We start from the raw sequence: 12,957 nt of genomic DNA on the forward strand, positions 1-12,957 counted from the left end.
AGGGGTCAGAAATCATCCTCCCTTTTTGATATTTAGCACTAACTGTGTGAATAATCAATTAAGTATACTCTGGTTCAACTTTTTAATCTCATTTTCTAAAATGGATAACCAATTTATTTCTGAAGACCTGCTTTATCAAACAGGTCTGTCAACTCGTGATAAGCTATTTTCAATTTCAAACAAGTTTCCAAAGTCGAAGACCTTTCGGTATTTAAGTGAAAGTGTGACTTACTCAGAAAATCAAGCATAAGAGCTCTATTTCTTACAGAGCTTCTCAAAGTTCTCTTTTTCAAAGCAGGCATACTGTTCCTTTCCTCGTTTGAGTCAAGTTCAGAAATGCACTGCTCAATAGAATGCTGCAGTTTACATTTTGTAAATGCATAAAATGTTTTAAACTGCTAATCATGAGTTAGGCACCAGGGTTAAAATGCATACTGGGAGCAATGACTACTGTCCTTTGTCTAGGAGAAAGGGTACATTATAGTTTAGAAATTGATCAGCCATGGTTACATTTCACGTGCCCCAAGAGGTTCAATACAGAAGCAGGCCCTTGTTAAGTAAGCCTGTACTTCATTTGACAATTACGGCAGCATTTCACACACCAGTAAGCTTGACTTGCTGTACATAAAATAGGTTTAGATAAAAGGTTCCAAGTTCAGAAATGCACTGAGTAAACACAAGGCCGTTTCAAGAAATGGGATCAACAAGTTATCCAGCAAGCAATGTCAATAAAAATCAAAACAATGTATAACCTACCGCTACATATTTTATGCAGAAAGCAAATAAACCCCCTCCCTTCCTCATCCTGTATACTACCAAAGTCTGCATAATCTAAACCTGCTGTAAACCCCCTCCCATTCCTTACGTTCATTTTCTCTACTTCATATTTTCCGGTCTTTCTTTTAACCCAAGCTTGTGTCTTGTCCCATTAGCACGTACATACTTAACTGTGCTTGAATATTCAATGAGTGTTTTCATATATGCCAGTGCTTTGCAAATAACAATGTGGTGATGAAAAGTTCTAACCAACAAAGAAGTGAATGCTGTGGCACCATGAAACCAAGTTAACATTCTCACTGAAGTTAAACATACTTGGCAGTGTCTGAAGTTTCTATAACCCTACCAAAAAGTCTGAAGTCTGGTCACCAAAATGCTGCTCCGCTGCTGCAATCACCCCCGAATCACTAGAACAATTGCCGCCCTTTCAAACTTTAAGGTGTGGAAACTGGAATAGTCAGATGGAGCAAGACCTGGTGAGTAGGGTGGATTGTCTATGCACTCAAACCCAAATTTAGTTAAAACCTCCGTCATTTTGCCAGCCTTGTGAACAGTTGCATTGTCTCAAAAGACACCTTTCCCCAGCTTCTCCTTTTTCTTTCACTGCCTCCTTTAAATCAGCACAGCAAGTTACAACAGTACTCTGTATCAACTGTTTAGCCCCTTGGAAAATGGTTATTACAACACCCTCCTGATCACAAAATACTGTGGCCATGACCTTTCCTTCTGGGTCTTCTTTGGCCATTGTGAACCTGAGTGCAGCCATTACATGGCCTGTTCAGTCTCAGGATCACAGCAGTGTAACCATGTTTCAACAGAAAGTAGTCATTCCAAAGTTCACACCAGCATGGCAAAAATCAACTTAGAAGTGTCCCACTTCATGTCTTTTCTTGTCAGCATTCAAACATACGGGGCAACCCCTTGGCCGACAGCTTTTGCATACCCAGCTGCTCATAGGAGTAATACGTTCCTTGGATATCTGTAGCGTCTCAGCATTTGTTTTAGCAGATATTCACAGATATGCCAAAATCAGGTCATAAACGGTCCGTTTCAGGAGTTGACCGTTTGAGGACTCCCAGACCTTGCTGCATCTATCTCAAAATCTCCGGGCTGAAAGTTTGCGAACCACTTCTTCACAATTGAGTAAGAAGGGCACTTCTTACTCAAAGTTTGCATCATACATTTCCTTTGGAGTTTTCTTCTGCAGGAATAGAACTTCTTGGCTTGGAGTTGCAAACAAATTCCACACTTCATTGACATGCATGTCAAAACAGCATTAAGATTCTGGAAACTGGTACATTACAAGATGAAATTAACCCTCTTTTCAGCTACAGAGGCAAAATAATGCTCAGAATTCAAAAAGCTGGTTGGTCTTAGAAGTTTTCAGCACTTCCTCATATATACCGTTTCATGTAACCTGAGCAGAGACTGCAATTGGGCATTTTACGATCCGTGCTCAAATGTCAACATTGAAACTTCTCATCTTGTACATTAAACAGTGTCTCATCTTCTACATACCACCTTCCGTGCAGAAAATTTCAGCTACTTAAAAACAGGCATGAAAAACCAGTATGAAATCAGATTACCCGTTTTCCCCTCACATAGCTCCCCCATGGCTCCCTCATTGATTGATGGTAATTTGTTATGTTCCACCTGGCAGATCACATTTTTTTTCATTTTACACCCATTTCCCCACTGCACTGGGCATTTAAATACACAAAATAAGAAAATGCTTTCTATATCCATCTCTAGTTCTCCATTTCTCTATTGCGATATTATATATATATGAATCACATTTCACTATCGCGATTATATATATATATATATATATATATATATATATATATATATATATTAATCTCTTTTCACTGAAGTTGGTATATATGGCACGGTGTACAAGGCAAGTAAAAAGTATATGCCCTTTTCCCCACTGTAGTGCAAAATCCTGGAGTTTATATTTTATATATAGTTGGGGGCACAGCCCCCCACATTGGGGGTGTGTGGGAAGCAAAGCCCCCCCCCATCTTGTTTTATATTTTAAATTTTACCACAAACCAACAATATCTTTTAAACAACAGACATGCATAGTTGCAACACCAATGACTAAACTTTCTCCATAAGACAATATGTACTCAAACTAAGTGGGGGGGCTATGTCCCCCACACCCCCATAAGTATATATACCAACTCCAGGATCGTACTACAGTGGAGAAAAGGGCATATACATTTTACTTGCCTTACAGTACTTTACAGTGTGCCATTACATACTAACTGCAGTTCAGTAAAGTGGTCAGGGTGAAAGGAGACAGACTAATGTATATAAAAACACCAACAACTAACAGACTCTAGCCTTTATGCTGTGGATGAAGCTTTACATGGGCTGCAATTGTTAAACTTACTGAAGCTTTCAGTTTAAGCGGAAATATATTGCCGAATTCTGTGCCCTTAAGCTGTAGACAGGGATTTGCCAGACAATCGAAAAAGCTATCCTTTGGGAGAATCCTTTCAATTCTATAATATGGTCTAGTCTAGTTTAGTTTAGTCCAATATAAAACCTAAGCAGGCTGTAGCCCAAGAAGGGAAAAACTGGTTTTAAAAAAACAGAGAATTCTGCTTTATTGATAAAACAATAAGCCCAAACGACCAAGCGCTTTCACCAGTGACAATCTGGCTTCTTCAGAGTCATTTGGAAACACTTACGACATTTAAATATACCCAACACTTAAACAGCCTATCAGATGTCAGCAGCCATTAAATATGTAAATATTAATAATGAATATCTAAATGCGTTTACAGCCATCACTGTATAACTAAACCCTAAAAAACATATTGAGCTCATGAACAGTTGTCAAATGTTGTTGTGTCTTTTGGCTTTTCCTGGTTAGGGGTCACCACAGTGGAACTCCGGTCTGCTAATGATTGGCAGTATATTTTCACGAACTCAGAGGTGCCAGCACGTTCAACCTTCAACGAAGGCACACCCATTTATGCATGTCTTTCGAACACCCACCCAACCGCGGGGAGGACATGCAGACTCCACACAGAAGGCACTGCCCGCACTCCAGCAGATCTTGCTGTGAGGCAACAACACTACCGCTGCACCACCGCGGATGTACGAATAATTGTCAAATACCTGATTAAAGCTAATTATTTAAAAACATTAAAAACAGAAAAATGCAGAAAAGTAAAGCATAAAATTAACAATTAAAATGCTCAGCATTTGTAGAAAGCAACTGGTTTTGCTGATTTTTCACCTTTAAAAGCAATGTTGGCCCATTGCATCAAGACATGAATAATCGAACTACTATCATAAGCCTGGTTTTACCATGGCATTTAATCTCAGCTGCCACTTAAGCTCCTTTTTCTTCCACCTTCACTTTGTCATTGCCTCCACTTTCATTATAGAATAATCCATCTATAATAAAAAAGTAAACTTATACACTCAAGACAGTGTGAAAATAAAGCAGTGCATTTGTCCTTATTTTTAATTGAAGTGTTGAGTTATACAGTCTCAGTTTCCGTATAGTCTTGCCTACATAGAAACTAACTTATGCACACCAACGTACTAACACTGTAGTGTTAGTTACATTTTCCTGGAATGGGGCAACGTTCTGTCATAATTATGACTACAGGCACAAGGTCCCTCATTAATATATCTGCAGTATTTACAAGCACCACATTTGAACATAAATTGCGTCTTTTCACATTGTTCCCTTCCAACAGATTAATATTCTTAAGGGTTCTCACAATGTTTTTCCTTTGATGCCAGCATCAAAACATGTATTCCAGCATTTTATAGTTGTAACAAGGGTTGGGGCCAATGGGTTGTACCTTACTACAAATCCTGTTGAGTTACCTTTTTGTCCATCTCTCGTATTGCATACTACCTTCACCCGCTCTCAATATAGGTGGAAAAATTCTTCTACTCATGACCTCTTTTTTTATCTTAAGGATCAATTTGAGCAGGTAGCCTCCATCAAGAAAGAACCCCACTAAGGTATAAAAGTAGTTTCCCAAATACCTCATTGTCACTCACCAGGCGTGATAATCTCACCATTTGCCCCTTGATTACATTTGTTTTTTGATGCATCGGATGGCCACTATCAATTAAGAATTTGATTAGGTCTCTTTTCTAAAAACGAGACTCTGCAACCCTTCCATGTGACCTCTGAAGGTGAATGTCTAGATCCAAGATGCCAATGCCTTGTAAATTTAAGAAATGTGGTGGTTTCATTTAGATAAACAAAAGGACTTGGCTACATCCTGCTTAGTTGGGTTTCGTGTGACCACTGCGGCTCAGTGTACGTCCGCTTGAATATAGAATTATGGAAGCTGTTCAGTGAACTTATTGGATCTGTAAAAAACTAACGGAACTCCTGGCAGGTTCAGGAGCTAACCAGATGGAGCACAAGTACTCAGGCGGAGCTATTCACACTTTATTTTCCATTACTTGACAAGGTGAATACCAACAGCAACGATATAGGTCAATAGGGTGTTCCAGAAAGTTATACAACAGATTGGTTACACCTACCAGAAACTTGTTTCTTGGACTCAAACGAGGAAAGGAACAGTATGCCTGCTGTAAAAAAAACAAAGAACTTTGAGAAGCTCTGTAAGAAATATATAGTGCTCTTCAGCTTGACTTTTTTTTTTAAGTCACACTTTGTTAAGTACCAAAAGGCTTTGGAAATTCGTTTGGAATTGAAAATGGAACAGCTCATCACAAATTGGCAGACCTGTTTGATAAAGGTCTTCAGAAATAAATCAGATATCCATTTTAGAAAATGGGATTAAAATGCTGAACCAGAGTATACTTAATGATTGATTATTCACACAGTATAGTGCTAAATATCAAAAAGTGGGGAAGATTTTGTTAAAACATAGCAGCCAAACAGAAAAAGTTAACGACTAAAGAAATCATGTAGTGTATCTGACGGGGGAGGGGGGATAAGGGTTGATTCTTTTGAGCGATTTTTATATTAAAATCAGCAGTTGAGGTGGTCGGAACGCTTGAAAGACAAATGCAGTTATCCCAAGAACAATTACATGGGAACGGGCAAACCAATGGCTATTACAGCAGGAATCGCTAGTGGGCAAGGAGGAGAATTTCAATGACAATGAGGTATCCCCTATTTTTTCACCAATTACTTGATTCAGAATGTATCAAATATACATGACAATGCTGAAATGAAACTAGTTGTAGTGAAAAAAAATCGTGGCTTTTCTACTTACAATTTTAGTAATGTTGGTATTAGTAAAGTACATCATGACTTATTCAGGAAAGGAAACATGTTTGTACCCAATTTTAAGTTGGATATAGCTGATGTTTTGGTCTTGTTTACGAGACAATTGAACCTTAAACTTTAAATGACCAAAACAGTGGGTACATAAATGGGACAATGACATTAAGGAGGAAGAGTTTTTCTTAACACCAACCAATAGTATAATTTTTAGAAAAAATATGTGAAAATGAATTTAGGACAATTTTGGCAAACAGTAAGTGCAAGGATAACCCAAGACAGTTAGTAAAAAATAAGGAATTAAGGATAATGAAACCGGATAAGGGGGCAGGGTTGTTATGAACTACATTTATTATGCATTTAAAATGTACAAGATACTAAATGACTCCGGAACATATATAAGGGTCTCAAAAAGTGAGCTAAACAGGGCATACACTAGAGCAGACCTATATTTATTTGATGGTCTATATAAAGCAACACTCATTGACTATACATTTTTGAACATCCTATACTTCTCGTTATTGGGATTCCCAAAATACATAAAAATATTAGCCCACCATTTAGACCAATAGTGGCAGCAAGAGGCTTGAAAACAGAGCCCCTTGCAGCTTTTGTGGACCAATGGACAAGGAAGGTTGTGCAAGAATCAGAACGCATATTGAGAGACTCTTGGCACTGCTTAGAGCATTTGAGAAACATCAATGTCAAGGAAAATTTCTCATTCCTCACTGATGCAACATCCCCACCCCCCAAACATGTTAGTTGAATTGAACAATTTCCTTATTTTTGAGGGTAAATTTTTCCATCAGATTGCTGGTGTAGCCATGGGCACTAAATGCATCCCAGTATTTGCCAACTTGGTTCTTTTGCATTGGGAACGAGAGTTCATTTTCCCCTATCCATTTAATGAAAAAATCTTGCTATATAATCGTTTTCTGGATGATATTCTAGTTTTATGGAGAGGAAATGAAGAGGCCAAGTCCTTAGTTGATTATCAAAATGAAACAACCACATTTTTTAAATTTACAAGCCACTGGCATCTAACAGAAGTTGATTATCTAGACATTCACCTTCAGAGGACACATGAAGGGTTACAGAGTAACATCTTTTCTACAGACCTATTAAAATTCTTAATTGCACTTTGATAGTTGCCATCCGATGCATCAAAAAACAAGTGTAATCAAGGGGCAAATGGTGAGATCATCACACTTGGCGAGTGACAATGAGGTAGTCAAGAAACAACTTTATACCTTAGTGGGCTTTTTTGATAAGGGTGAATTTGAGCAGGTAGCCTCTAAGATAAGAGACGAGGTCATGAGTAGGTGAGAGAAGTTTGCCACCTATATTGAGAGCAGGTGACTGTAGTATAAGCACTATGAGAGATTGACAAAAAGGTAACACGGTTTATAGTAAGGTACCACTCATTAGTCCCAACCCTCCAAACCTTGTTCCAACTACAAACAAATGCTGGAATACATGTTTTGATGCTATCAAAGAAAAACTTGGTGAGAAACCCAGAATAAATTTATAGTAAAGGCAAGAATATTAAGAATCTATTAGAAGGGAACAATGTGAAAAGATAATTTCATTTATGCTCAAATGTGGTGCTTGTAAATACTGCAGATATATTATATTAATGAGGGACCTTGTGTCTGTATTCATAATTATGACAGAATGTTGCCCTGTCCAGGAAAATGCAACTGTAGCACTACAATGTTAGTCTATGTTGCAGTGTGCTTACGTTGTTACTGTTTCTACATAGGCATGACTATACAGAGACAGAGACCGTAAACACAATGCTTTATTTTCACACAGTCGAGTGTACAAACCTTTATTATAGATGGAGTATTCTATAATGAAAGAGGAGGCAATGATAAATTGAAGGTGGAAAGTGGCAGCCAAGATTAAATGCTATGGTAAAGCCAGGCTTAAAATGATAGTAGCTCGATTATTCCAGTCTTGCGAACAGGCCAACATTGTTTAAATGTAAAAAAAAAAAAATCAGCAAAACAAGTTGCTTTCTAGAAACAGTGAGCATTTTGTTAATTTTAGGATTTACTTTTCTGCATTTTTCTATTATTTTTAATGTTTTTCAATAATTAGGTTTTAAAATCAGGTATTTGACAATTTGTGAAGTCAGCAAGTTTAGGGTTTAGTTATACAGTGATATTTAATGGCTGCTGACATCCGATAGGCTGTTTTATTACGTGCTGGGTATATTTAAAATGTCTTAAGTGTTTCCAAATGACTCTGAAGAAGTCAGATTGTCACTGGCGAAAGCGCCAAGTAGTTTGGGCTTATTTGTGTTATCAGTAAAGCAGAACTCCCTGGCTTTTTTTCTTAAATATAAAACCTAACTCCTCCCCCCATAAAAGTATTCTAAACAGTTGTCTAAGGCAGGAGTTTTTGTTTTAGGTAACTGAAGTTTACAGTAACCAGATCTGTTGGAATAAGAAAGTTAAGATCATGTTTTTGAAAGCTTGGTTTAAGATAAATCCCTGCTAAATCAAAACACAAATTATGTTGCAAGCATTTTGGTTTTCTAAGCAAGTTGAGGACGCATATTGGCAACTCAAGCAAAGTCTCACCTAGCCTGTCACAAAGAACAGTTTTACTCAAATCTTTTCCGATATGTATAGGATTTACCCCCACCTTGTATGTTCACATGACCTTGTCTGATCCCCTCCAGTTAAACCGCAGTTTACCCTCCACCTTATCTTCACACAACTATGTCACTATGCATTATACTGCATTTAAAGATAATAATGGATGCTTATTTTGCATCACTTGCTTTTACTAAAGCAGGAAAACTGGCCTAACTTATGAGCTGCATCCATTTACATGGAATGCAAAGTCACACAAAAATGTTTGTCAGAGGACTGTTTCACACACACAGAAAATTCAAACACTTTTTTTACTGCAGGTATAGAAGTACCATGAAGCCACTCATTAGCCAACTATACTACAATATGTCAGGTCTGTCTTGCAGCTGTAATCCCACTCAGTCACTACCATAGTTGCACAGAGCAACGGCATTTAGAGAAGTGGCAACTGTACTCAGCCATGCAGCATGTCAAAACAGTGCAATAAATAAATCATACGGGCAGCACTTGGCTCTGTCCGAATCCCACAAGCAGAGGCCACACTTAGACAAAAGAAAAAAACTTCTAAAAGAATACTAGCACATGCATGGAAAAGCCAAGGTCTGAAGTCATTAATTCCTACAGACACCTCCAACTGCTTTTTCTGCACTCTTAAAAGTTAATGACTGAAATCAGTAATGCTGCCACGTGTATCCTCTCTAAAGCATGAAAACAAACATCACTACTCCAACTAGGGCATTAGGAATGGCTCTTTTCTTATCCTAGAATCCTATCACTAGCCCGACAGTTCCCTTTGTTAGACTTGGGTGAACCCTCATATACCAAATAGTGATTTACCCTAATAGATGTACCTCTCCCACTGCAAACAAACTTTCTTCAAACACCAAACATTACCCCCATTTATTAACCAGGTAGGCCCATTAGGCACAGTTGATTTTCAGGGGAGACCTGGCAGCAAAGTCCAATTAAATGACTTTTTGAGATGATACAGTAGGCAAATGAGGCCCAAGAGAATAGAACCTTGGGCCATGAGAACTGCACAGCCATAGCACTCTGCACCAACTTCCAGACTGCAATAAAACTTCAATTACTAACTTTTACATTAAAACAAAGTTAGCATTTGTTCACGGAGTTCCAAAGTCCAGCAACTTACTTTCAGCATCCAGTTGGACTTGTTCTGGTAGTTTTTCATATTCTGCCAGTTCCTATTAAATGAAAGAAGGATGGAAACTGTTTGTTATGGTCCCCAGAAGCAGCAGACAAAGTGATTTCACTTTAAACATTAAGCAGCTAAAGTAGCAACTAAATACTTACACCTTTAATGTATTAGTGTCAAACAAAACTGGCAGAAAAAGCTGAAGATTACTGATTTATCACTTTTAACTAATTCTAAGACAAACTGTTGAGAATCTCACTCACGCCCTAGGTGCACACAAAAACCAGACACCTATGCACATGTACCCATTATTGCTTCCACCAGCCTAGTGTTCAGGTTATTCCCACTCTTTTGGTGATCATAACAGCTTAACACTCAGATCTTAAGCATGAACACATTATTGCTCATTTCAGTGTGCCTTACATTTTTGTTTGGTCTTCCACATGTAGCAGGCTGGACAGATCAAAACGGCTATTAAATGTATTCCATTTTGAGGCTGTAAAGAAACTAATCATCCACAGCAAAGCAGTATGTAGAAAATGGATGAATACTTATTTCAGTGCTACTGGTGTACATAAAAACAATTACTTTTGCTTTAGAGGTTACAACCCCCCCCCCCCCAAGCTTCACCTGTAATTAAGACAAAATGAGCCAAAGGCTTTTATAATAAAGTCAGATTCTTAAAAGATGTGTAAACAGTATTTATTTATTCTTATATATTCTTTTCTGCACAACTTCTCCAAATGCATATCTCTTACTGTTTTCAACTTATTTACCTGACATATTTCCTCAGAGTGTAATACCTTTTTAAATGTTTTTGAACTGTGTGCTTATATGTTTTAAATGTTTAAATGTTTTATCTCTCAACCTGTATAATTTTATTGTAGTTGTTTTGTATGTACCTATTGTTTGTCTGTATTGGAGCTTTTCTCCCCAGGACTCCATTGAAAACGGGTTCTTTTGGCCCAATGGACTATCCTGGTAAACCAACTGCAAATAAATAAATAAATAAATAAATATGTAGGCTAGTCAGACCAGTGCCTTTACAAGTACAGCAACATGCTTCACTAGTTATAAAATGGTGGTTGGGTGCTCCAACGCAAGGGCATGCAGTACAAAGAAAAACAGTAGCAGACTGCTGCCACCACTACTAGTGAGCTCTGCTTCAGAAGCAATGACAAGGAGCCCTTAGTTAAATCAGCATACACAGACACAACCCACTGTTTGCTGTGTGCATAATCATGCAAACACCATCACAGACATTAATGAATTGTACTTGAAATCATGCAGTGGTTTACATTAAGTTTTCCAAATGTACGTCAAGAGTATTAGACTGTCAGCAGGAGTATGGGAACCAATATACACATGGCACATCACAATGCAGCTGCACATGGCAGACAGTGGTGTGGGTCCTGTAGTCTAGTATGTGAATAATGGCCATGTACCAATGTCACAGGACAGTATGGCATAATCTCCAACATCAGTCAGCCTCACTAGTCTGATCAGGAGATTCAGCTGAGACAACCCATGAACTCAGATTGTCTGCACAGGCTCTGTGGCAGAGCCAAATAAAATAATCCCTGCCTCCTGACCCTTGTTATTCAGGTCAGATTGAGGTTATTAAAAAATAAGTTACTCCTGGAAAGCTGTAAGCCATGGCGCTACAGTTTTGAGTTTATTAAACCCACGTTTGTGCTGTGGCCAGTTGTGGATTTCTTCTTGCGGCTTCAAGTTGTTACATACTGGATTGAGATTATTCACTCCTGGCTCAGCTATGCATCATTACAATGGTCATGCAAGCATTACCTGCTGGTCATAAACCAACTGTGCAACTTGTATCCAAGGCACTGAAACTGGCAAGGCAGAAAAGCATTTTTACAAATCAAAATGGAGTCAGGTTGGAATCATTGATTTAAGACAGTCTAGAGACACTGCAACATGTGCCAGAGTGAAGTTTTGTTTCAAGTAGACATAACATTTCCTGTACTTTGGTCAGCTAAATTAAAATGGAGTGGTCAGTTATGTGAGAGTACGATAATGTACCATCAGCATTATCTGCTAGAGTATGCTTGATTTAGTTAAAAATGTACCATTATAAAACTGGCATGTTCCTCTGTTCTGGGAGATTCAAAGAATGTTGCCTTCTCTTCTACAATTGTGTGTAAAAGATTTCTGCTTTGCTAACTTAGTTTTGTTACACTCCTTTGCAGCTGGTGCAGTCAAATTAATTTTGAACAGCTGTGAAAGATCACCTCTCTGGGACCTAGAAAAGTTTTCTGCATGGTGTTTTCCCTGCTTCAGACTGTCAGTCTCAGATGAGCGTTAACATTTCAGGAGTGTGAGGGAATATTAAAATTTCCTTTTCAAATCCCTTATTTGTATGAAAAGGAGTATTTTAGTACGGGAGATTGAATTTCTGTTGTAACGCTTTTTTTTGTGATGGGTGGAAGTGTGGAAACAGTAAAACAAGAGGTTGGGATTCTGGCCGGTCAAAATAAATCTGCATTTTAGTGCAAAAAACTTGTGCCTATAGAAATCTGAGCTTAGTAAAATTTGAAAGTATACAGATTTCCTGAAAGGGGATCTTTTAGTAAAGATGTCTCTCAAGAAAAAAAAAGATGAAATAGGGGAAAGCATCTCCCCCTTCTTATTGTCAAAAAAGTTATTTATTCTTTTTATATCCGCTCATAAAAAGTCAGACATTAATAAGCTTAAAATCAGCTTAGACACACTAAGAATAGATACTTTACAGAGGGGTCTCACAGCTTGTCTTTCAAGACTTGGGACATTATCCCCTTAAGACAGAACACACAAGACACTTTCATCAGCATTTAGATTACAATTGGCACCCAGTTCCATCAGCTCCAGTACCCCTAGCATATGACAAACCTGTCCAGTTTTACTAGGCATACCTCAACATCTAATGAGCATGGGGAAGTACCACTCACTGATGGTAGGGAAGTAGAAATAACACCATTTGCTGACTCAGGAGTAGAGACATCCTCAAACTTCAGAAAAGTCAACTTTGGGGCATAGAAAGCCATGTTAGACCACACTCAAGTAAAACAATGAAGCAATGATTATTTAGTAGGTAAACAAAAAGCACTAAAGCAAGACAAAAATTGTTACAGAAGTCAAATGGGACCAGTAGAAATGTCAAGTGCAAACATTCTAGAATTATT

The 12,957-nt window shown here is 38.0% G+C and overlaps 1 protein-coding gene across 2 annotated transcripts in view; it reads right to left on the bottom strand.

The window, feature by feature from the left end:
* The window catches only part of SAT2 (spermidine/spermine N1-acetyltransferase family member 2), a 302,999-nt gene that overhangs the window by 192,034 nt on the left and 98,008 nt on the right, over nt 1–12,957 (bottom strand). For both annotated transcript variants that reach the window (XM_044077015.1, XM_044077014.1), the window contains exon 2: nt 9,773–9,824. In XM_044077015.1, coding sequence (XP_043932950.1) covers nt 9,773–9,824 — 52 coding nt within the window. The remainder of the gene's footprint in view (nt 1–9,772; nt 9,825–12,957) is intronic.

The sequence above is a fragment of the Protopterus annectens genome, chromosome 7.part0 (genome assembly GCF_019279795.1).
Source record: "Protopterus annectens isolate FY-2018-M chromosome 7.part0, PAN1.0, whole genome shotgun sequence".
In the NCBI taxonomy this organism is placed as follows: domain Eukaryota; kingdom Metazoa; phylum Chordata; order Ceratodontiformes; family Protopteridae; genus Protopterus; species Protopterus annectens.